The sequence below is a fragment of the Puntigrus tetrazona genome, chromosome 13, assembly GCF_018831695.1.
Source record: "Puntigrus tetrazona isolate hp1 chromosome 13, ASM1883169v1, whole genome shotgun sequence".
Taxonomy (NCBI): Eukaryota; Metazoa; Chordata; class Actinopteri; order Cypriniformes; family Cyprinidae; genus Puntigrus; species Puntigrus tetrazona.
Window position 1 is genome coordinate 8,061,111 of NC_056711.1, and position 26,400 is coordinate 8,087,510.

At 38.4% G+C, this 26,400-nt stretch overlaps 1 protein-coding gene across 9 annotated transcripts in view; it reads left to right on the forward strand.

Moving 5' to 3' along the window:
* Positions 1-371: 371 nt before the first annotated feature.
* usp54a (ubiquitin specific peptidase 54a) overlaps positions 372-26,400 on the forward strand; it is a 46,064-nt gene continuing 20,035 nt past the window's right edge. For 2 of the 9 annotated variants that reach the window (XM_043255239.1, XM_043255245.1), the window contains exons 1-3: positions 10,903-11,096; positions 19,829-20,382; positions 25,302-25,394. In XM_043255239.1, coding sequence (XP_043111174.1) covers positions 20,236-20,382; positions 25,302-25,394 — 240 coding nt within the window. In that variant the 5' untranslated portion in view covers positions 10,903-11,096; positions 19,829-20,235. Of the gene's footprint in view, positions 522-6,345; positions 6,504-10,896; positions 11,097-19,828; positions 20,383-25,301; positions 25,395-26,400 lie in introns of those variants that run through there. The other 7 variants (XM_043255240.1, XM_043255241.1, XM_043255242.1 and 4 more) reach the window with 7 other exon arrangements.

The following is a 26,400-nucleotide window of genomic DNA, read 5'->3' on the forward strand; positions in this document are numbered from 1 at the left end:
GCAATGCAAGTGTTCAGTATATATATATATATATACATACAGTAACTGAATTAATGTGACTCACACATCTACTACATGTAGGCTACTCATTTTGTCATGTTGAAATAACCAAGAACCTTTGTTTTATTTAGATAAAACATTTAGATAAAATTTAATTCATTAGAATGAAATATGTCATGTATGAAGTCTTCAGTAAAAGAAATTCACTTTTTGGCATCGATTGATATTTTGGGCTCCATAGAGTGTGCAAACATAATAAAACATAGATTTTTGATTTTTTTTTTTTTCCCTGTAGTGTTAGCTACTGGTACCCATGAACCCCTGTATTTACAAGCATCCGAGCTATGGCCCAGTCTCCTTGTCACACTCCGCCGAATCGACACCTGAGACGCCAAACATCGCGAGACTTGGTTGCCTTGGCTGCAGCACACAGTGACGCTGAGGGATGTTTAAGGTTTAGCGGCAGAAAATAACAGATTTTTACCCCGCCGACCAGCCAGGGAGAGGATGCGCGCTGCAAGGTAAGGAAACCCTCCTTTCACCATCCTATCGAAGCGGCGTCTGCTCCTCAGACGTGGGGGAGAAAAAAGGCAGCGAAGGCGTTTCGCTGCGTGAGTTGGGAAGTTAAGACGTAGCTGCTCTTCCACAGGCATGTGCTGATCTAGTAAACAAACACAGGGATGCATCACTGTCGGAGCGAATGCGTTTGATCATTTGCGCAGCGCGGCGGGTCTCGAATCGGCGTTTTCTTTTCCCCCCTCGCGCTTTTTCGAGAGGCTCGTGTCGCGATACAGGTACAGTGCGAAGGAGACGCTAAACCTCGCGCGCTGCAATGTGCTGACGAAGCTGTGCGCGCCGTGCGTTGTGGCGAACACAACGCTGCGCATCTAGAAGTTCGCCACGTAGTAGAATAACCACATGGCTGAGCCTCGACCGCGTCGATGCGCGCATCACTTCTATCACGCATGGCAAATTACGCGTGCGTTTACTGATTTGTGTGGTTTTTTTATATACCGACTGGATGCAGCCCGCATCACAGAAAAAAAATTGATATTGATATATATTTGGAGGTGATTTATTACCGGCCCCGTTGGTTTTAACTTACCCAGCACAAGACCATATGCTCCTCACCATTTTCAGTGACGTAGCGCTTTCTCATCTTTTCAATACAGTTGATTGTCCTCTAGCCGCCAATGTCATCTGGTGGCGTTTCAGAGGCTGTGCAGGTGAGAAAACGGAGCCAGTGAGAAGTGCAGGTCATTCAGGTGTGCTGAATATCTGTCTATCTGTCTGTCATCCGCTCTGAAATCCGTTTATCCCTGTCGCCTGCTGTTCTGGGGAAATCACAAGATCATAAGCTCTTTCATAAACTTTGGGGTCTCTTCCTATATCGAACAGGATAATTGGAGTTTAATGAGTTGGTTCGTTTGCGTGCACGAAATCGGCCCGCTTTCGGCGTGTGAAGGTTGTGTTACGTAAACAAGGAGGAGATGTCTCTATTATTACGGCGGAGAGGGGTGATCAAAATAGACACCCCTCCATCCGAACCTTCTCTTTCTGTTCTCCCGTCACCCCTCCTTTAGCAATCTCTCTGTGAAAAGTAAATAAGAGCCCTGGCATGCATGCGAAAGAAGCCTACTAATTGTTATGTAAAATTTAGAAATGAATAAATTAACATACTGATGGTCACTCCTCGAGGGCCTGCGCTCCCATGTATTCATCAGCAGACAGAGCCTTCAGTCTGGCTAATTGGTTGGGGGTGTGTGGGATTCCTGTAAATTTCACAACATGCTTTAAGGGCTTAGGACAGGAAGGGACAGAGAAGCCCTTGAGGGTAACTTTTATTAAACTTCTCAAGGTAAAGGAACATTTGAGCTGAGTGGGAGACATTCATGTGTAAATCAAAACTCCGTCTTCATTTGATATTAGCCCAAGTTTGTTCCTTGTGAGAGCAGTTTTCCTGCTTTATCAAGCCCCCGGTTGAGTCTGGCTCTGGATATGCACTCTCAGCTCACATGCACTTCTCTCTCTCTCTGTGATGGTATGCACTCACTCTTTGCAGAGGAAACACAAATAAGCTACAGTCTGTTAATGCCGAACAGAATTTAACAACAGATAGATACATCTAATGATTTCTACTATTTCATACACTCTCCCATACGCAAGGCGATGATCATTCTTCTCAGTACAGATGCACTCATAATGATGCTGCCGTTTTCATCAGCGCTGAGCCGATCACGGCCATGTGCGCTTACAGGCCGAGGTATTTCATTGAGCAAATAAATACGTGGTAGTATGCTGTACAGTAAGACAAACAAGGCACAGGATTTGCATACATCTCAATTATTTTTTATGAAACGTAAAAAATATAATAATTAATTACACTTGTATAATTTTTGGTTTTAGTTTTTTTTTAATAATGCACTTTTAGGGTTTTATGATAAAAAATAATGCATTTATTTTTCTGAGTAGTCTGCAGCCCAGTAAAATATGTCATGGACAAGGAGATTTTAATGAGACTGACACTGCTGCTGGCATTGCACATGTACTTGGTTTATTGCTTTTCAGTTTTCAAGTCTCTCAGCAGTCAGTGTAAATAATCTTGCACATTTGGGCTGTCATCGCCTGTCAATTTTACACAATATCCTAGCAGAGACAAACTTGCATGAATTGCACATTGCAGACAAATCTTAAACAGACTGCACAGACACTAATAAATAATCACGTGTATGGTTATGATTTGCAAAGTGGCAAAACTCCTCTACAAGATTTTTTTTTTTTTTTATGTGAACAGTTAAGTCACACTTGAAATGTATATTATTTTATCAAGTATCAAACCAACAATTGTGGCTTTTCTCTCCAAAAAATGATTTGTAGCCACTGTGTTTTTGCAGGATTTTAACGGCTCTGTGTTTTCTAGTTCTTGTCCTTATTGCCCTTTTGTTTCTTATTCTTTATTAATTATGTTTGTAGAAAGCGAAACGGGGAAAGATTAGTGCTTTCAGTGGTCCAGCTCTCTTTTGAGCGCAGCTCTCACGCACCTGCCTGTTTCTCATTAAATTCTGTCTGCTGGCCTGTAGCTGATAGTGAGGCCCTCCTCTTACATGTAACCTGCGTGACAGGCCGGATCCATCATTATGTAACAGTCTCCCGGTCTACGTGTGGTCTTTTTAAAAAAAAAACTTTGAACCTGCAGAGTTATTTCTGTAGAAATGCATACAGTAAATACGAACAGTTGAATGAATATTGAAGGTGAGCATAAATTTTGAGCTCTGTGTTCGTGAAAGATAGCAAAATTCACGTTGTCCAAACAAACCAATTAACAGAACTAGTTTTAGATAAGATAAAATATAAACGGGTAAAAAATGTTCGGGACACCTGGTTATCGAATGTAAGTGGAAGATGTTTACTTACCAGGTGAATAAACATTTAAAATTGAATAAATAATTTAATGCCTGGGATAATGTTTTTCTAATGAAGTGCGCTTATGCTACTACGAATTATTTGATGTAAAAACAGTATTTTTTTAAATACATTTTAAAATACATTTTAATTTATGTTCAAATGTAGTTTATTTCTCAGATCGCAAAGCTGAATGCTATGTTTTATACCTTTATATTTGCATGAAAAACGCTAGCAGCAATTTAGAAGAAACCGTATTGAGAATTATGGATGATCCTCCTACGGATGCATCAGTGTAAACATTTCAGCTGATCGCTTCCCCTGTAAGCATGTTTCCTCACATGACTTCATTTAGTTTTTTTATAGCTGCTTCCTAAAATTACTTCTTAGGTCAGTTACCGTTAAAAACCTGTTGGACATCAGCCGGCCTTAAAAGGCTGATGCCTAAACACAAGAGACTTCCATGGTCTCTCTCAAACATAATTAATGGAGGCCCTGTGTGTTTTAATCTGCTGGTCGGTTTATTTAATGTCTCATTGTGGGGTGCATGTGAACTATTTGCTGTTCCCATAGAAAAGAGCCACAGTAGCTTTAACAAATAATTGGATTTGGAGGCACCGAACTGAACGTTAATTGAAGCTGACAGTGTATTTGACATACAGGGTCATTACAGAGTGTTTTTATGCCGTGACATGACCTCCTATAGGTCACTAGGCTGGTAAGGGATGTTATGTTGTTTACTGGGCACAATTATGATATCTGAGGTGAAAAGACTCAATTTGTTACAAAAACTGCCTGACCTTGTTCTGAATAGGCGTCTGTGAGTCATTGAACAGGATTTTTTATTTCTTTTTTCGCTCCCTCCTATTCTTTCTCTCTCTCCTCCCCATCTGTTTCTGCTTAAATATCTCTGTGTATTATTGAAAAAGCTTGAGTCACGGACATTCCTTGAAAACCATGAAATTTCTACACAGCCATGAAGACATAGAGTTGTGGGCTGCCATAAGGATGTCTACACCCTGAATTCCTTAAGCCATCTAAAAATGAAAGACTCCTGGAGACTTTACTTAGCTAATAACTACTACATTCTCTTGCTGATATGAAAAGAACAGCATAACCCAAATGATTTTGACCTAGACGGGCTTTAAATGAAAACACAATATCCACATTCTTATCTCTGGCATAATAATTTCATGGTTGAGGCCACAGTGTTTATAGATGATAAAAGAATAGAGACGCTTCAGCGGCCAAGTTCAAGCATGGAAACACGCTGAGAGACAGAAATTCTGAGAAAGGCACCCATTTGGAACTCTGGACTATTTTTAACCCTCCCCCAGAATTCCCATGAGAGCACAGCACACATTTGTGAATGGCTACTTGCGTGTGCCATCGGCACTGTGTGTGTACTACCGACCACCCGAGGAGACACGGCGCACATATTGACGGATGCTGTTGTGCAATCCAAATTTAACCCCACAAGCCTCTGTTTGAGGACAGTTTTGCCATATAGTGAGTGACTATGTAAACAGGTCAGCCATGAGAATAACTATTGATAAGAGCTTGGATAGGAATGAAGTTTCCTGCACAAGGTTTAACACTTTATTTATGCAAAAAATAAAAAAATGTATATCTATCTATGTATATATATATATATATATATATATATATATATATATATATATATATATATATATATATATATATATATATATATATATAATATAATAATAATAATAATGCAATCTTTCATGAGGACTTCCATAATCACTTTTATGAGCCAGTTCTTTTTAGTGAATGAAAAATGTGCAATGCAAGTGTTCAGTATATATATATATATATATATATATATATATATATATATATATATATATATATTTATATATATAATAATGATATATATATATATATATATATAATATATATATATTTATATATATAATAAGTGTATATATATTTATATATATATATTACGTGTATATATATTTATATATATATATTACGTGTATATATATTTATATATATATATTACGTGTATATATATATTATAATGTATATATGTATATATTATACGTATATATATACACACATATGCATATGTATATATGTGTGTGTATATATATGTATATGTATATATATATATATATATATATATATATATATATATATATATATATATATATATATATATATATATTATAGTATATTATATTTAATTGCACATCAGCTACATGATGATATTGTGTTCAGTTGCATATTAGGATTACTGATGACAGGTTCTTAATGTTTAACTGCTTTGGTTTTAATGATGTCTAATTAGCAGATCTCTAAGAAAGGCTTAGCTCCTAATAACAGATTTTCAGGACAAATGAGTTATGAAATTAGTCTCATACACCCTTTCATTGTCCATCCAGGCAACAGCGCCACTTTATTATGACAAAGAGGATTACAGCCAAAAATATCCCATATGGCATTCATTGATGTTTCTGGCTATAAATGACATTTCAGTTGCTAATTTTAAGCGACATTTTGAGGTTTAACCTTCTAAGCATTCAGACTTAATAAATGGCTCATATTAATCCGCTTCTATTAAAGTCAGTGTTTATAAAATGTCTGGTTTAAGTGTGTCGTTTAAGAATGATTCAGCTGATTATTATAAAGTGGATGTTTTTCTTTCAAAAAATAATGAATTGATCCAAAGGCATATGCAATGCAACAAAAAAACAAGACCTCACATGACGAATTAATGGTCATACTTATTTATATTTGGCTGACTGGCTTTGTATTCAGCCTCTGTTAACTGTCTCAAGTCATATTTGCTATCTGAATGAAGTCATATTTGTCTAAAGCACTCTGTTTGGCCTCGGCTCACATGACTGAGTCTGTTCAAACAGATAATGTTCTTTATGAGTTGTCATGTTTTGCTGTACCCTGTCCCTTTAAAAGCAGGACGGTGGGAGGAGCTTCCTGAGGAAACAGGTGTGTGCTGATAGGGATGATGTCATTGTTTCAGAATCACCTGGAAAAACCTGCATGATTGTCAGCAAGATACACACATTACAGCTGCTCGTGACCGGATCACAGATGTCTGCCAGACAGACGCTGTAAGTACACAGACTCAGTATAAAGCTTTATAAGGATCTCCTTTTGTCAGCCCGAGGGTTTGTTTTACAGGTTTATGTGCACTGTATGCCAGATAGCTGTAGCTGACAGGTGCGTTTGTGGCGTTTTAAGCATTTAGTGTCTTCATTTAGGCTTTTCTGTCTTTTAAGAGGAAATTCTAGAGGGTTGGAGGACAATACTTTTAGCGCTAGGCTGTGTTATGGAAGTCATCAGAGATTAACAGTCTGCTTTTTCCTTGGAGTTGTGGCCCTGTAAAGCTTTTGCTTTTAGACAGTTTAACTGAGTCTTTGTCACTGCACAGATTTATTTAATCTGTATTTCATAAGTTAGTATTGAGATCAGATTCAGATACCATGAGCTGCTGTGTAGTTTCAGAGCTCGAAAACGATACCTGCAGCGGGTTATGAATCTGCTACAGGAAATGACTAAAGATATTAGGACTCAGAAACATGCGATGAAAAGCGGTGAGGACGAAAACAATAAATTCCAATAGTGACCTATTTTCCATTTGTGGCAAGTGCAGTATTTCTGGAGCAGATGTAGTTTTAGTCAGACATTGAGTTTGTGCATAAGGAGCCTTTGTGCCATCTGATGTCATTACACTGTGAGATAATGCATGACCACATCCCTTGTGTGGGGTGATCACATGACCGAGTGAGTAAAGCATGCCTCACTGTCCAGGAGGTGTCACTCAGCGAGGATGATGTCATTCAGGAAGCAGATTGAATAAAACAGGAATAGTTACCCAGGCCTCTGAATCACCTGGATGGTCACTCCTTTTTCTCATGAAAGATGTGAATGCAAATTTTATGTTGCATGAAGTGTTTGGTTCAGTGTTCTGCGGCTTAGATGGGAAAACTTACAGGAAGTACCAGTTTTCCCTATTTTCACTTTTTTTTCCTCCTCTTTCCTTGAAAAGAGGTTTTTGCTGAAGTCCGTGCAAATCAAAAGGCAAAATTTAAAAAGCGTTTTAAAAAAAGTGACATGCTTTTTATAAGCGCTACAAATTTTTCAAGTTAAATGTTTTGGGCTGCTAGTTATTTAAAATGCGTTTTCAACCAGGAAGAAACTATCATGTTTCTGAAGGACATTAAAAGGTCAGCATGCAATTTTTTTTTTCTCGGCCCCATTTTAGGTGACTAAAATGACACTATTCTAACAAGAATGAATTGATTTTGTCACTAGGTCATTATTGGAGATGCTTTGTTATGGAGATGCTGGCTTTAGACAGGCTACAGATTGATTATAATGCATGCAATTTGATGTGATCTATATATAATGATTAGTTGCACAATATGACCATCTCGGGGGTTTGCATATGATAAATCAAATTCATACTCAAAACAAAAATATCACTGATAGAAAATTAAGTTAATTAAGCCCTAGTTGTCTGAGTTGGAAATGGTATAAGTAACCATATGATTTTGAGTGCTCTCTGCTAGGATTATTCCCTAACCTAACACAAATGCTTCTTCTGGGACAGTAATAGGGCGACAATCATCATTAATGAGAGCAGTTGTGAAGCTAGGAAAACAATTTGTCATGCCTTTGGGACAGGGGGAGGAAGCTAGTGGTGGAACTAGGAGTGCAAGCATTGTGAATGAAACCTTTTGTTTTTGAACAAGCTTTTGTCTTTTCAATGAATAGCCCATTGTGGGAAGCTGCATTGCCTTTTCTTTAAATTGACATTACTAAAATATTGTGTCGTTGTTTTTTATCATTATTATTATTTTGGGGGAAGGTTATTTTCTGTGAAATATTGCCAGTGATTATGTCAGATTGTGGGATTTTCTCCATATTCCGTTTTCTCTCCTAGTCATAATGTGGTGTTTGTTGTGGTTTGTTTGATTCTCTCAGGGTTTGTTTATTCCTGTGCAGACTGGAAGCTGTGCAGCTTTCCAGTACATGTTTAATTGTATTTTACAGTTAAATTTCCATTTCTATGCAGTGATGTGTGAGAACAGTAACCTCATTTCTTTTCTTTTTTTTTTTGTTGTAATGGAATGGTGTCGAACCTGTTTGGTTTGTTCAGCACAGGCATCTCAAAAATCACTGACAACACAAAATGCCATTGTACGTTTGGCACTATGTATGTTTGAGATGATTAGTGACATTGTTTTTGAGACAAAATGTATATTAAATACTATGCATGCATGTCAGAAATGGCCTTCATCGTGGTTTATGAGCCTGTGATGTTCATGCTTTGGTGTGGTCAAATCTTTTTCATACTTAAAAGTTCATAAAAGTCACCACATCAGTCCTTTTTTTTTTTCAGAAGGAAAACCTTTAACATCTGCCAATGTAAAGTTCTGTGTGGACCAGCCCTCCCTTCCCTTCCTTCCTTTGTGTGGTCACTGAAAACCAACTATATCAGTTTAGACTGGCTCTCTGTGAAAAAACACTGAATGCTCTGATAGGCTAATGGAAAATTTGGGTGTGCAATACATAAATGTTTGGTTTTAGCCACAGTCGGTAATGTCATGACTGATATAGCCTATGTTTAAATCTTGATTTATATTTTACAGCATAACCTGGTTAGAATTAACTTGATGAGAAAGGAATGGTCTACCCAGAAACAAAAATTATGTCATTCTTTTCATTCCCTCATGTTTCTGTTGAACAAAAAAGTTGATATAACGTAGGCTATAAGTAGTTTCTCAATCTGTGACACCTAAGTCTTCCCACTCGTCATATGTTTTTAATCATGAGTCTTAATGGGAGTTGCTGGCTGCTCTCCAGGTTAAACTGTTCTTATGGCCCTGTTAATTATCTCTGGGTGGAGGAAGTAACTTGCCCCACACCGTGTTATTTTCATTCAATCAGCAGTCAGTCAGTTAACAGTTTGGGGATTGTAAAATTGCTGTTTTGAAAGATATGTTTGGTGTGTGGTGCCTGTCTTTAGGCTCTGAAGAGGAATATTTTTTCCCCCCTTAAGAGTAGAGCTTCCTTTGTCTGCTTTCATAGTATTTTATGTGCTTGTTTTTTTTATTCTAAAATAACTTTTTGTATTTTATTAGAGTGACTTACATTACGGTAACTGGCTCACATTAAATACTGACGACTTATTTAGCACATATTATTATACTATATCTATCTAACGCTCTCTCTCTCTCTCTCTCTCTTTAAATAATTGTAAAAAAAATTTTTTTTACAATTAAACTGTAAAGTTTAAATATTTGTTCTAATTCTATGAGATTAGGGAAGTCTACATTACAACTATATTCCTCATTTTTCTCTTTCTTAGTAATAAAATCATTTGCAGTCAATCAAAACCCACCAGATTTTAAAGCGCTTTAGCATTTAAAGTGGCAGACGACAGAGCTGCTGTGGCACAGATGTCTAATAAACAGACTGTTATTATGCCTAGATTCTATTGTTATAGTTATTGATTTTTAGTGTGGTGGCCCTTTATACTCCAGCATAATCGTGACCCTGGACTACAAAATTGCTGGGGTATATTTACAGCAATTGCCAAAAATGCATCGTATAGGCCAAAGTGACTGATTTTTATTTGATGCTAAAAATCATTAATCATCAATTCTACATTTTTACTGTAAATATATCAAAACTTAATTTGCGATTAGTAACAGGTCTATGCATTGCTAAGAACAACATGATTTCTCAGTATTTTTATTAATTTTTTTTTTTTTGCACCATCAGATTCCAGATATTCAAATAGTTGTATATCAGCCAAATATTGTCCTGTCCTAATAAACCAAACATCGAAGCTTATTCGGCTTTCAGATAATGTGTCAATCTCATTTTGAAAAATTGACCGACAGGGACTTTTTTGTAAACCGGGATCACTATTCAAAAACCTTCAGTACGTCAAATATGAGATTTTATATGTGGAGCACTGTTTTGGAAAGTTACTTTTACAATATTGCATTACTCCCTAAAAAAGTACCCAATAGTTACTAATTGTCATTACTAATTTGAGAAGAATATAAATTAAACGACATATTCTTCAAAATTTAAAAAAGTAATGCATTACTTTACTTTACTAGTAACTTAAAAAAAGTAATCTGATTTGGTAGCTTGTAATGTATCTCCCCAACACACACTGGGAGGAAAAATCTTATGAAGCTCATTTGATTGGACAGAAAGTCACAGTCCAGTCATCATTTGTGTTTTATTTGAAATAATATATGCTAAATGTGCTTTTTTTTAAGTGTATACACCAGCATTTACCCTCAGCGCTAAAAGGCATGAAGTAAAAAGCTCTAGAACTATAGATTTTATTTAATAAGGTCTTTTGAAGGTATAAACTCATCCTTTTTTAAGGCAGGGCATTGCTCAGTAGTGCTCCATTCTGTCTCTCTGTGTGTGTGTGTGTGTGTGTGTGTGTGTGTGTGTGTCTGGGGGCAGGGGCTGCAGGTAATAGCGCCGCCCCTCCCCCAGCCCGTCTCTCTCCGCATTATCACGGAGCTCAATGAACCCGCCGCCCGCGCGCAGTAATTTATGTGCTGAGGCGAATCTGGAGCTCGCGAGGATACCGGCAACTGAAGCTAACGGTCCCGTTGTCAAGGGTTTCCCCTCACAACTTCGTACGGACGCAGTTCTGAACGAAACTGGTGAGTTTTGCAAACATTTTTCTGTGACGAAAAAGTTTAGGAAGATAGCTGCGGCATTCCTCGCAGGATCTGGTTCGGAAGAGACGCTTATTGTTCCCGAATCCCCGTGGAGCAAAACTGAAGACGCAGTCGCATGTTTCTGAGGAAACATTAAAAAACGTCGTTTTCATATAAAAGCATGTCGTTTCTTGTTTCTGCACTGAAACGTAAAGAAATTCGCCAGGTTTTGCTTCAGCGCACTGTAGCCAAATGGATGAAGTTTGTTGAGATAAATCCAACTTTAATTTTTCGCAGACATAGCAGCGCTAATTTCCCGTTTTTTTGTTTTTTTAAGCGTTTTTTGCAACTTTGAGCAAAATGTTTAATGCGTAAGATAAGTGCTTAACGTCTGAACGTGTGTGATGTGATTTCATATGAGAGAGAAAGGTTTAAACAAACCGTCCCACGTTTGAGTAGGATGCCTTTAATGGTGTGTGATTTTTAGTTAAGCACCTGCTGAACTGAATCATAGTGCCTTTCATAGTTTTCCTATTAGTTTGCTATTTCTCAGTGAGGGATCTGCGATTACATGAGGAAGTTGTGTAATGCTGAAGTAGACAGGATGTTAAATATCACATAACATGTTGAATGTCATATATCATGACAGAACGTGACTCTGAATCTGAAATCTGAACTCTGAAAACTGAATATGGCCCGCTCAGAAATAGGACGTGAAATGACATTTCTGTCATGAATTTTATTTCCGATTTCTTTGTAAGTTTTCAAATGTGTGCCACTACACGCAGCATGGCAGCCTTTTTCCTTACTCACCTCATGCTTTGTGTGAACTTCTCTTAAACTGTGACCTTTCGGATACGGCTAATGAACTCGTGTAAAGGTCTGGTTTGTGAAAACGAAATGACAATCTCCACTTTCTGCAACCATCAATAGAAAAAGTAAACGTGAAATCATCGGCACATCATTTTCAGCAGACCTTAAATAACCCCAAAAATCCAAAGGAGTTGTTTCACAAGCGTATAACACCATGCAGTGTGAATAAAAATGAGCTTTCCTCCATTCTGACAGATATCAAATTGAATTTCTCTGTTTTAGAAACATTCCATTAAACACTGTTAATGGGGATTAGAAAGAAAGAAACGAACAGGAACGATGTGTTAGTGAGTAAAACGTTGTATTCCTAGTGCATTTAAGGGAAACCTTCGTGTTCGAGAATGGAATAGAGTTTCAGTTGTTTTCTCAATATTGTTAAATTGTAAAATAAAAATAAAATGTACAGAAAGAACGCGATTTTTCAGCGTACTGAAAAGAGCTCTTGTCACAGATATTCTTGTAATACCAGCGTTACATTAAAACACAGAGTTGCATTATTTTCCTGATGGAAAAAATTAGAGTATTCCGAAAAAGTGCAGCTTAGTCACTCTAACTGACACAGATAGATTAGCCTAGACCTTATATATTTCTTTCAGTTTTTCCAAACCGTACGTTCCACCTATAATTTAAAATGCAGTAGACTTAATTGGAAAAATGGTTGGTGGGCTGCTCAACAGTCATACAGCTTTGCAGGCCAGCTCTAGTAGTCACATGTCTAATGGCACTAATGTGAGATCTGGCTAAACCCTTGGTCGGGTCAGCTCCAGATCAAACAGACCACACTAACAGGCTTTGGCACACAAAAGAAAGGGCTCGTGGGAAAAAAAAGCCTGTTGATAGTAATGCCACAGTAACATGACAAGTGCTGTGCATGAGTTAGTGAGGGTGTACTTTTTGTGCTGGATTTGATGAACAATATATTGATTTAACTTTTGATTTTTATAGGCATGCAGGTAAATAGTCCTGTATTTGTCTCTGCATTGTCCATGAAACAGTGAATTAAATATGTTGACTAACTACTTAAAAAAAAAAAAAAAAAAAAAAAGTATGCTCATTGCAAAATGTGCACATATACAGCAAAGATTCTTAGTGTTGATCCCTGTACACAATTATATTAGGCCTTCAGTAATACACAGTGTTTCATGGGAGTAGGCGAGTGCTAGAGAATTTGTTTAGCAGAATTTGCTTCATTTGTTTCTCTTAGTTGTTTTTTTATTTTCTGAATCATGGGTAATGTCACCAATAATTTCACTGTTAAACTTTAAAAATAAGTTCAATTAATGCAGGCTGATGCATTTAATAAAAGCATATACCAGCAATTAACAACATTGTTCCTCACAGTAGGTCTGTCTTTAAAGCTCTATAAGTTGTTTTAAAAAATCAGTTCCCCTACGGAGTATTGGTGAATGGGGTTTTTTTACTTCCAGAACCCCACTGTTGCGCTTTTGTGGTGCTCTCTGACTGACCTATGAATGACATACTGCAAAAACAATTGACCTAGACTTGAAAAGAGCTGCCCTACAGTTCCTTGCTTTGCTTGTTTTCAGCTCTTTGAATCTGACGGCTCCTCAGCTCCTGGGGCTTTATGGGACATCCTGCTTTTTACACGCTGTGAAGGAGGGATGTATGCTCGGTCGGACACAGAAGATTGGCATAGATGGATTTGCCAAAATGACGAAGCATTTAGATGATGATGTGTATGTTTATTTTCAGGTGTTATTCACGATAATATGAAAAAATGGTTGTTGTTTCCTAGAGCTGAAATAACGGAGCCGTGTTGTAACCGCACTGAAGCCAGTCCTGATGTGACCAAATTGGTTAATGACCGACGGGCTAAATTTGCCCTATAGTTGCATTTGCTTTCTCAGCCTCTCTCTGCGCTGTGGAGAGAGAGTTTGTAGCGAACTGGCCCAGATTCAGGTGGCCTCACAGCTCCACAGATGGTACGAGGGAAATGCAGTTGCTTGTGCCAGTCCAAAGCGATGCTCACTGGCTCATGCTTACAGGAGAACGACTAAACTCTCCAACCATGGGTCACATCCTCTGATCCCCCGGTATGCGATCTGTGCCATGCCTTGATATGCTTTTCTTCTGTATTTTTTGCTTAACAAAAACGTCTTTTTTTCCCCATTTGAAATAAATGCTTAAGTCATCTTGGATGCGAGTATTGGAATATGACATATAAACATAAGGACACTGTTTGTGCCTGGCTGTATCTTGTGCTTGACCGCCCCATGTGCTTGCACCTCATCCTTCCAAAAACGGCACCAGGTCTAGGTCTCCATGGCAACCGCAACCCACCCCGTCTTATTTCTGTTTAGTGGAAAATAACTGCGCTCCGGCGTGGTCCTGTGCTTCCTCAGCACCGGGCTCCTGCCGCGGGATGATGTCAGTCTGGGTCTGACGGAGACGGTGGAGAGCATATCACTCAGGGGTGGGCCCGTTCCTGTTTCCTATCGTCCTACTAAACTTCTCTCAGACGGCAAATCAGCCTGTGCCGCTAGTGTGAACATTCAAGGTTTTCTTGTCCTTTTGCACTCCAGAAGCGGCCTTTTAAAAGTAGGTTAAGGCTGATGACGTCAGCAGAGTTATGTCTTATTAATATAATTAACCGGACTGGGAAAATCCCAAACATGGCTTTTGCCGCACACAAGCCTGTCTGAATGGCGCTGTTCATTTGACACCCGAAGATAAAATGGCATAAAGCCTCTGATGAAACGGTCTCTAAATCACTTTCGCTAAAATGAACTGTAGCGACACTTTGGCCAGATAGCTCGCTTGTTTATCATTCACTTTCAGTAATAGAAATGGGATGCCAAGATTATCAGGCTAATCCAACCGCACTGTCGCCTGGCGACATGTTTCCCTCAAGCTTTTGTCCCTGTTGGATATTTTCTCACTGTTGGTTCAAGTGAAGTTTTGGCAAAGCGGTCGGTGTCAGACTGAGGTGTGAAGCTTCTCGCCAGTGAGGCATTACAGACTTCATTAGTGGCACAAATGTGCCCTGCTGGATTGAGAATGTCAGATAGCTGCGTCAGAGGTGGCGGCTGGGAGGGATGGAATTCTCTCACCCCTGATGGCTAAATGGGCATCGCTGTTCCCGGCAGAGTCTATTATTGCAGGAATAATCCCGCGACACCTTATGTTAGATTGGGTCAGGGGATCCGTCACCTGCGTCTTCCTGGCTTTTCCTAAAATGGAAACTGCCTGGCTTGTGGGACGTACCGAGTTGCTCGGTGTTGCAAATGCAGTTGACACGAGTTCACATCTGACCCTAATATTTCTTAACCACATTTATTGTGCAATCGATGCGGTTGATCTTTCTTCTTTCAGCTCTCTTCTTTTATTGTTTCTTGTGGGTTTCGGGAGCTGTTTGCTGCTAAGCGTTGATCGTCTGTACGAGGTGACTGCTGGATGAATTTTAGCCTGTTGGCCAGAGAGTGAAGTCGTGTGATGCTGGACTAAAGCCAGGTTTGAGGCATCATATGTGATTAGGGGCTTGCATTGGGCAGTGGGATGAAGAGCTGGATGTCTTCCATAGGCTATCGTGTTGCATAACAGAGTTGAACCAATCTCCCATGGGAGCATTTGTCAGAAACCTTTAGGATGTGTTCTGCCCCCCAAATTCAGACTCTGGTTAGGTGGCATGGATGAAGAAGGGTGGTACTATAATAGATTTGTTACATAGTATAGCATAGCTTTGCATAGCTACACTATGTAACTTTTGGCCCTCTAGTGGTTAATGGATAAAATAACAAGCGTCTTGCTGAAGAAGAACAGGCCTGTTTTAGGTAGAAGTTGCTGTGGTTTGCACATTAAATGACAAATTGGTGACTGGGGGACGTGCATTACAAAATATTTCATTAGGAAGAATCCCAGGCAAAATGTGTGAGAAGTGATACAGAGAATTACAAAAGACAATGACTCCTCCCCCCCTGAAAATGTTCTTGCCTTGTATCTTCCCCTTTCATTTTTTCAGCCTTTGGTGATGCATCGCTGCTTCTCGCAGATTACATTTTTATTATTCACACTATGTAATCACCACTCACGTGAACCAACTCCATTTGCCGAGGGCTTTTGTCCGCTCTCTCTGTCAGTGAGCAAAAAACTAGGCTTAAAATTGTGTTCCATATACCTGGCATAAGAAAGAAGTCAACTCTAGGTCACTTTAAAATTCTTTCAATTCTCGCCACCTCTGAAAAACCAAACCAATGCTGATTTTGGCCCTTTCTGGAGTTTTTTTGGTTTTTTTACAATCATTGTTTAAATGGAGGTTTGCTGTTTTGTAAAGATTGTCGTGGTTAATATTACTCGGCCATTGTGAGAACTAACTTTCAGCTTAACATTTGGAGCTACTTTTCTGTTTACAGAAATTACATAAAAAAGGTTTCATCTAAAGTGAATATAATAATATATAGATATAAATAGATCAGTAAAAATGTTAGCACCATCAGTTTTATATCATTAAGTTTATTCTGGCCAAATTGTATTATTATTATTTATTATTATTATTATTATTTTTTTTTTTTTTTAGCATTTGTCTCTTATAGTAGCATACATTCAAATCATGATAAACACACTTACAGCCACACATAGCACCTCAACACTGATAAAAAAATGATGAAATTTTTTAACCTATTTGTATGAAAAACAGTAACATTAGTCTAAACGCATTCAGTATAAATGCACACATGCTATAGCTTAATCACAAGTATAATTATATACCCTTTTTCCGTAATAAAATACAACGTGAATATCCCACATTTCTGCCACATTACTATGGTGCAGTGAGTGTTATTACAGTAAATTCATGGTAAATAATGGTGACGTGTAGCTTGAGAAGTACTCAAATGACTGTGATTTAAACTAGTTTAACTAGTTATTTGTGTTCTTCTCTTCACACTGGATCTCACAGTGCTGTTTCGTGCTTGCGTGACCAAGTAACTCATCTGCTCTAGCGAGCTTGTGATCTGAGCGGATAAACGATCTGTGTAGTGCAATTCAAATGAGTTGTGCCGTTCCAATCTGCTTTTGGCACCTAAACATTATATATAGAACATTTATCGAAGTCTTCATATCGTTTTATCAAGGAAAATTATATTGTGATAATTATTAATACCAAATTATCTCCCAGCCCTATTATAATTATAAAAACATTTCATAGTTACAATAATTTCTTTCTCACAATCCTTAAGTACACAAAGCTTTTTGTAGGTTTGAGACAGAGTGAGTTGAGTCAGATATTGATTCATTAGCCACTGTAGGCTGATTCATGTAGGTCATGCAGGGAAGGGTTTGTCAGACTGATTCATCTAGATAACTTTGTTAGTTTGTTTGAACTATTAGATTTATAATAGTCATTGTGTATTCGAAAAATCATTGGAATTATCTGGTCACCCTGTCTTATTTGTTTTTGTTCTCATTGTTCTCTTGTTGATGTGTTTTCTTGTCATTTTTGTGGCACATGGCACTGTAGATTGTCCGCTGGGATGCAGGAAGCATACAATTGATGCATACAATTGTATACTATATTATTGATTATACATAATTATTAATATATTTACAATTTTAAAAATACAGTTTCAGTATTATTTCACACCATTCAACAATTAAAAAAACAACCATCTATATGCACATCTTTGCTTTTTTTAAAGAACGTTAAGTGAATCTCTGAGACATGCTTGTTTTCAGCTTGTGGCTCACCAAAACCATGTTTACAAGAACTTACTACGGGCCCAGCAAGACAGTCTTAGCCACCGTCTGGAAGCTAATGAGGGCCTTACAGTAGACACTACTAGTTGTTTTCTGCCAGACAGGATAATCCACCGTCTAATCAGGATAATCTTCCTGCCTGACCTGCCATGCGACCTACTTCACCCCCTGCTGACCAAGCAGAGGCACAATACAGTCTACCTGGGAGGAAGAACCCACCATGAGTGTTTCTTCATAAGTGTTCCCTACTATCCTAGTTAAATGCGCAGAGACGTCTACGTAAGCAGTTTTTGGGTGATTTCCTCCAACAGTGTAAACACCTCTTTCAGCATTGCTCGGCTTGTTTGCATGGCCCAATGAAGTCTGCAATATCTGGAGAGAGCGATCAGCTAGCTTTCCTACTCATCACGTGACACATCTGTCATGTAGATGGGTGCTTAAACGTGGACATTATACCACGCAGTTTATAGACGAGGCATATTTTAAGAGTGAATTTAGGCGTTAATGTGGTTTCAAAGCCATAAACACAGACACGGAAACCATTGACATCAGCAGTGTAAGGTCAGCCGCTGACTCACAGCTGGATAAACACTCATCTTACTAGAATTTCTCTCTCCAGTTCAGTTTCTATCAGCCCCTTTTTCTTTTCTGTTCATCCATTCACTTCGGCTCTTGTCATCTTAGTTTCCGTCTGCATTTTCCTGTCAGTCTTTTGTCTGTGGCCTTTGTCTTTTTTTCTGTTGTCTTTCCCTTTCTGCGTTCTTTGAAAACTGCCCTCAAGTCTGCTTTTCGTTAAAAGCACATCAGATGGTGATGGACGAAGACAGATTTGCTAAACTCTCGAGAGGAACTGCTCGAAGCTGCTGCTTTGAAATTTCCTGTCAAAAAATCTAAATGTTGCAGGCGACGCCTGTGGTCCTCGTCGGGTGTCTTTTTCACCTTAGTTCGTTGCTTGGCTAAGTGCTGCTAATATAAGCCTACCAGTAGGAGACTGGTTTAAGAGCTTTGACTATCACATAACTTGTTGAGTTATGTCAGACTGTCATTTCTGGAGGTCAACCTGTAAGTCAAGTGTAGGAGCAGCACATCAACACTCAGCTAGAGGATGTTCTGCATGCTGGCTTGGACTGGGACAAACAGATAAATCCTTGTCTGCGCCCAAGTGTTATTTTAGCCAGCAGGATGAGATCTGAGTCAGATTGTAAAGGAAATTTCACAGCTACGGTGTTAAGACGTCGCTGTTTGTGTTTTGCGGAGCGAGTGTATGCTCACTTGATCACACACTGAGATTTTTATTGCTCTGGGTCACTAAGTGGCTCTAAGGAATAGTTTATTCTCTAGAAGATAAAATGAAAATCAAGGAGGATCAATGGAGAAGAAACTAACCTATATACAAGTTTAGAACAATGTGAGGGTATTATCAGGGAAATTACTACAAAATTAATATTTCTGGGTGAACTAGCTCTATGTGGATTCCCATGGTTATGGAAAAGTCTGAAATATGAGCAATTATTTGATATGAATATATATCAGAAATATTACTCAAACTGATTTGTTTCTGATTTGTGCGTCTTCATCTTGTGGTTCTTTTTAAATTAATTGGATGAAATGGTTCAGAAATGTATTTGTAATTAGTAAATGTAATTTTGTGTTTTGAAAATCAAATGAGATAACAAATGAGACATAAATAAGACATTGTTCTAATCTGACAAGCAATTAGTTTTCTTGCTAAAAATTTATTGTGTCTATATAATATATGGATTTATTTTATTATATCTTTGCAGCATTTTATTATATCCTTATATGTGGACAGAGATTGCATAGTGACGTAATCATAAATCAATAGGGAGATCAGCCACTACAACATTAACTTCTCATCCATCTTCTCCCAGCTAGACTACAGTTTTTCAGAGCTAACGTGCTCCAGTGCATTCACTCCTATTAGACATTGCTCCATCAATTCACTGCCCATTTGCATCAAGTAAAACTTTCTATGAACCACTGAAAATCAGCAACTCTCATTGAAAATTAATGACTTGTGGTCACTTTGCTGCTGCAAATCACAATGTGAAAAAAGCATAAACTTCAGATTGGATTGAGTGTGAGGAGATAACTTTGTTAACATTTCTTATTTCTGTTTATTTTCCCAGATACACAGTGTTGTGAAGTTTCACACCCGTTTACAAGCAGGACGTCAATCTGCACACTGTTGCTTCTGTTTAAGGGTGTAGCGCTGCAGTGAAGATCACCACTCCTCCCACAACCTCGAGTACTGAGTCTAGTGGTGTGAAATTCCACAACCAAATCCCAGAGAGCAGTTAACAAGGTCGAGAGACGGCATTTGCTTTTTCTGTCTGATGCAAGACGACAACAAGAAGCCAACGCCCTCGGATAAACGTTTCCCCAGAACTAATATTTTTTAAAACCATTTTCTGATTTCTTCTTACATTCTTTGAATACAACACTAATGCATTTCCCCTCAACTTTGGAACGATGAACTTGGGATTGTTGAGCGGATGGACGATTTAGAGTTCAAGCGATATTGATTTCCTTCACCATGTCATGGAAAAGAAACTACTTTGCATCTGGCAGCAGTGGCTTACAGGGTATATTCACCCCACGAACCATGACATCAATCGCCCCCAGCAAAGGACTCATCAATGAGCCGGGACAGAACAGCTGCTTCCTGAACAGTGCTCTCCAGGTAGGACTACATATGCACATGCTATAAACGCTTTTTACTTGTTACCTTTTATACTTTATAAATCTGATAAGTGTCTTTCTGACTGTGTATGTGCAAATGGTGTCTTAGTTGAACAGGACACTTTTGACGCATTGACTTTATATGGTGCTTTTAGGGACGTATCTTGAGCTTGCTGAGATGTTTTCATCAACCGTTAGTTTCTACTTGTACTCTGTGAGGATAAATATTGTGCAAACTCTCTCATTAATTAATGACTCGTGCAACGCATGACCTCAACAGATGCTTGCTCTCGTGGGCAGAAATTGCTCCCCCTCCCCTTATGATTAGCCATTTGAAGCAACAAGTCAAGCGGCTAGATGCATATGGCAGCAGTAGGAACGGTGCGCTGACTCTTCACTCGTTGCTCTCCTTATGCATGAGTGCTATAAGACAGAAACCGCTGTGCCTTTTATCCATTGTGCTACTCGGTGGAGCCTGCATTAGATTTAGTGATGATTCAAGCACTGTCTGCACTAGACCCCACAAACAACTGTCAGACGCGCACTGTCCTGGCCGGTAATTACCCTGCACAGCAACCTGCCATTACTTACCCTCTATTTTTGGATTACTGTATAATCAGCTATATGGAAATAAAGGGGCTTAGCTGGCTGATAATATGTCTAAAGCTACAAATTAGAGTCAGTTATGACTGGTTCGGGGGGTTGGGTGTTTAAGGGAGCGTCGCGGCTGGATTGTCTGTTGCCATGAAGCATGACAATATGGCAAGACAATGAACTCAAACAGTTTTTTGTTTTTTTTTGTCTGCAGAACAAATTGCGGCACTTTTAACTTTCTTAAATATTTTTCTTAGGACTTGTAAGTAGTTTATTTTTTATTTTGTTTGTAGGATTTTAAGTTGTCTGTAAATCATGATTTAATTAGCTTACATTAATGGTCGACCCAATTTTTCAAATATCGGCATCGGGCGATAATTCTTTCTTTTCGGTTTGATATCTTCGAGGCAGGGCTTTTATTTTGACAGTGCTCTTGTTTGTCGCTGTCATTCAGTTCTGTCTAATACAGATAGAAGTTAGCAAAAATGTATTATAATTATTGCTATTTATATTATTAGTAATATAAAAGCATACATTATAACACTTTCTTGTTTGCCATCAGCATTCAGCAAATGTGCATTTATATAATTTGAACAAATCTTTGAATGACTAATGAACATTCAAATTTAGTCGAATCTAGTTGAGATCTTGTGTGTGTGTGTGTATCCTGCGTGACGGTCTGTTCTTGTGAATTAAAGGCTGACAGAGCAGAGTTCAGCTTCGCTAGAGACACGCGATTCACAAACTTTAAATTCGTAATTTCAAACTATCCTGCACTTTGTGTTTGCACGTTGTCATATCGCTGTGTGCTGTATATAATATGTGTTACTTTGGCTTTATTTGAAAAATATAATTCCCACGCAAACTACCCAGAATACTGAGTGCCCTGTTGGTTACAGTATGTACTTTCTTTTTAATTTTAACTTTATTTATAATGTGTTAAATATTTTTTTTTTTGTAAAAAAAAATAATAAAACACTCTTATTTTACACATTTATATTTTAATCAATTTTCAAATTACATTAAATATCTTAAATATTACTTAAAATAGTTATTTTGGCTATCGACTCCCCTGCTTTCCAAGATCTCTGCATTGGCCTTTAAAAAACCCATGTTGGTCGACCACTAAATATGTAAAGTAAATCAAATGTCAAGTATCGTTCTGTCCTTTAGTTTTCATGTTCTGCTCACATGAAATAACTTTTTTTTTTGCATGAAATGCCCTGTAATGGAATAAGGTGTCCTTGTTTTAGCTTTCCCAGAAACTCCTTCCAAAATCAATAGTTCTTAACAGCCCTTCAATAAAGTCTGTTGTGCAATCAATAAACTTCCGATTAAAGATCCAAGGATGCAGCTTGAATGAGTTTTAAGGAAGAAGATGGAGAGAGTTATGTCTAGACCGCCTGGGTTTTCAAAGCTGACATCTTCTCGTCTCCTGCTGATTCTGAGACAGAAGGTAAGAGTCAGGATGTGTAATCAGCAGCTTCCTGTTGAGCTCGGCTGCAGCTAAATGAATTTTTGGTTTTAGGCTATTAATAAATGTTTAGCCAACTTGCTACCTACTTGATTAGTTCAATCTGAATCGAAAAACTAGGCTTTTTTGTATTGTTTGCAAACTAAAGTGAGTTTAATCGTCTGTGCACACACAGCCTGCATTTATTTAATTGGAATTACAACAGTATTATAATGAAATGGTTTTAAAATTGAAATGTTAATTGTTATAATCTGATGGCAAAACGTAATTTTCCGAAACAGGTCAGAAACTTAAAAAACTTGAAAATAGTTGTGGTGCTTTTTATAAAACAATTTTTTATGTAACCTGGAATTTGGACATGTAAAATTAAAAACGTGAAATTCAGGTTAGTTCTTGTTTTTGTGAAATGGTCACATTCCGTGAAGGGAAGTCTTTACATGAGCGCACACATTGTTTGAATGTTTGATGAGTTAAAGGAAGTAACTCAGTTTTAGTCAGTCATAGTTATTTTCAGTCTATCTTTTCCATCAGGCCAGCCTCCTGTGTGCTTTCTGTCCCCTGAATCTGATGCGTGTAATATGGTTAGTAATGGGCCGTGGTGTCCCTCTTTGCAGAGGGTTATCTCTGATCTGTCCAGTTTGGGGACTCATGCAGTTTTGCTCGCTCTTATTGAAGTAATCTTTCAAGCAACGGCCTACTGCAATTCACGTATTTCACAATGACAGACTCCATCATTTATCAGTTTCAGCTTCCTTTCTCCTAAAAATTTTGTCTGAAAGATTCTGCTGTCGTTTGTGTTTGTTAAAAAATGCATCAGATCTGAGTTTTGACAGTCCCCTCAGTATGACATGAATCGGAACATGGCTTTAATGAGCAGATGTGACCTAGGTTGTCAAGCAAACACCTGTACTTTCTGTAAGGTCCTGCAGGCTTCTCCTCAATATGGCCAGTCTCATCCTATACAAACTCTACTGGACAGTTCCAGATTAAAAAAAAAAAAAAAGAAAAGCTGGATTTTGTTGTAAGACATTCTCAGAGGCAAACTCACTGGCATGACAAGAGCTCCCAGAACTTAAGTGTCAAATCGGTGACGTCCAATCAATAGAAGGGGGCACTGTGCCCTGATGTTGACCGCTTGAGACATGGACACACTAGCTAGTCCATAGCCACTGGCTCAGAATGTTCCTGCATGTTTGTAGACCTTTGTACATGCACTCAGAGACCAGGACTGTGTTTCAAGAACAATGGTTATTGTAGGAATCTCCTGAAAATGTCCCTATGTATGTCATAGTGTATAAAGTTTTTGGTCACAGGTCACACCATTTCTTACTTCTACAGTGCAGTTAGAGTGTCTTTTGTTTAGTTTAAGTCATAAAGTTTTTATGTTCGATATAATGGACCAAAATGGCAAGTGACTCTTCTCTCAACCTGCCCCAAAACACTCACATCTTTATATTACATCACTGTATGACAAGGCTTTAAGTAAAACCTGGTTTTCCTAAGAACATGCATTGCAAATATAGGGTTTGTTGATTGTGATGAATACTTGTGATAGTCAATGCACATTTTCATGCCTGAGGAAATAATTACATTCAAACTTTCAATAAGCATTCAAACAGCATTCCATTTCCTATGTTTTATTACCTTACAGCTTCACTTGACATGCAAGGAGCGTCAGCAAGAGGTCATACCGGGTGATCACAATGGCATGAGAAATCATTGCTGTTGAGTACTATTAAGTTTTATTGTGCAGAGACACACGCACAGCCCCGACCGCAGTCAAACAGATGTTTACTACAATGTGTCTCTGATTTGTGAAACTACTCTCTGAAATTGATTCTGTCAGCACTATAGATTTTAAATGGACAGCTCTGCTTAAGACTTCTGAAACATAAGCAGGTCTCTTAAACGTTTTGGTTTATAGGCCAGCTAACTTTTGAAGTTCATTGACAGACTTTAGCACTATTAGAGTGATTAAGGCATCTGTGAAGGTGAAGTCAGACGGCCGATTCATTTGGGTAACTGAGTTGTGTTAAGTGGGACTGACAGCTCTCTCAATAATTCAGCATGCAAGCGTGTAGATCTGCCGGGCGAGCAGCGGGGCCATGGCACACAGAGTCCCCGCTCATGGCGGGCAGGTGGGGTCAGCTCGACCTCCGCAGCCTTCCAGGCACGGCCAGATGGGAGGTGTGCACGACTGTGTGTCTCTGCGTGCTTGTGAGCTGCCCAGCAGGAAGCTAGCAGGTCTTTGTTTGTTCCGCTGACGTTCCACATCATCCTTCACCTGGAGACGCATATATTTCTCAAGATGAAAGACTAAAGCTGGGAAACACGCTCATCACTTCATCTTACTATCAGACTTTGCTCTGCTTATTAACCTGCTCCAGTTTCTTCAAACTCTTGGATAGAGCACACAGGCTTATAAGATCGTTGACACCTGATTGGTGAGACATAATTGCTTCTTTTGTTTGATTGGTTGAGTTGTACTACAGTGTCAAGAAAACTGGATTTAGGAGATTGTTGAGGAAAGGAGTCTGTCAGCGTCAGATACAACTTGCACAATCTTCAACTACAACCCGACTCGTCTTTAGATACCGTTTCCTTCTAAAAGAGACACTTAGGAAGAGGTGGAAAATCAACTGCAGGCGGTTCAAGTGCTTTTTGAGTCTGATGCATTTTTGATGACTAGAGCTTCTCAGGCGTTTTAGAAGGTGTGTTGAGTGTCTGATGCTTGATTCAACCTTTTCTCAGCCTTTTCAGCCTCAGTGCTTTCATATCATGCACAGGCTGCATCAAAGATCTGAGGATGTTGTAAATGATTCTTTCGTCTAAATTGAACGTTTTTCTTATAGGTTCTCTGGCATCTGGATATCTTCCGGAGAAGTTTCCGACAGCTCACCACACATAAATGTATGGAGGACTCGTGCATCTTCTGCGCTCTGAAGGTAAAGCGCTGAGCCCATCAGGGTTTGGCTTTATTCATCATACATTAAATTCATAGAGCTGAAAGGGATCTCTGCTCCATTATAGCTTTTCTAATTCAGTACTTTCCTGTTCCTGTCTGTCATCTGTATATGCTTCAAGATTTTGAAATGTTATCAAGTATTAAATAGTGAACTTCATTGTAGAATTGGAGATAATTGGCTTGACCCACTTTATTTACAGATAAAAGTAAATTTTTATTTTAAAGGCATAGTTCACCCACAGATGAAATTTCTGCCATCATTCACTCATCCTCATTTCGTTTCAAAGCTCTATGGCTTGCTTTCTTCTGTGGAACATATTTCTTAAAATAAGTCAGTGGTCACCAAAACTTTTTTTAATGTTGGTTTTGCTAATATATGGCTTCATTTGATAAGTCTATGAAGAATTGCACCCAGCCACTACTGTGTATCCATAAGGAGAGTATCTTGTTTCCACAAGTTACTCAACTTTATGTAACAGCTATTCATTCTCAAGTGAGAAACAAAAACTATAATTAAAATTTTGTTAGTATAATTACTAGTTTACATGTCTGTTCTAATTATTATTTAGGCCTAGTTGTCAAAAAGCCTAAAACCAGTTCTGTATGATTGTCAGATATCAAAACATAAAAAAACAGTGTTGAATCACTTCTTTGTCATTTTGTCTGCTTCCGAGAATTGGAAGATCTCGTCTGCCAGTATATGTTGACATACTATGAAAACATCAAATGTATGCCATTAAAACGAATATATATGCTTAAAAAAATCCAGCTATCCCATTTTTAACTAGAGCTGCGTGGCAAGCAGTGTTCTGTGTATTTAGCTCTTGCTGTGCCATTTCTTTTTCCATCCAGTTTCTTTTCAGTCCCTCCCCTACACTCATTTTATATTAGATTCCTTCTAATGTTCAGGATTGCCATTGGCGCTTTCCATCAAAAGTTCAATAACTCAGCTGGAAATTAGAGATCTCTCTCCTGAGCCCTGTGCC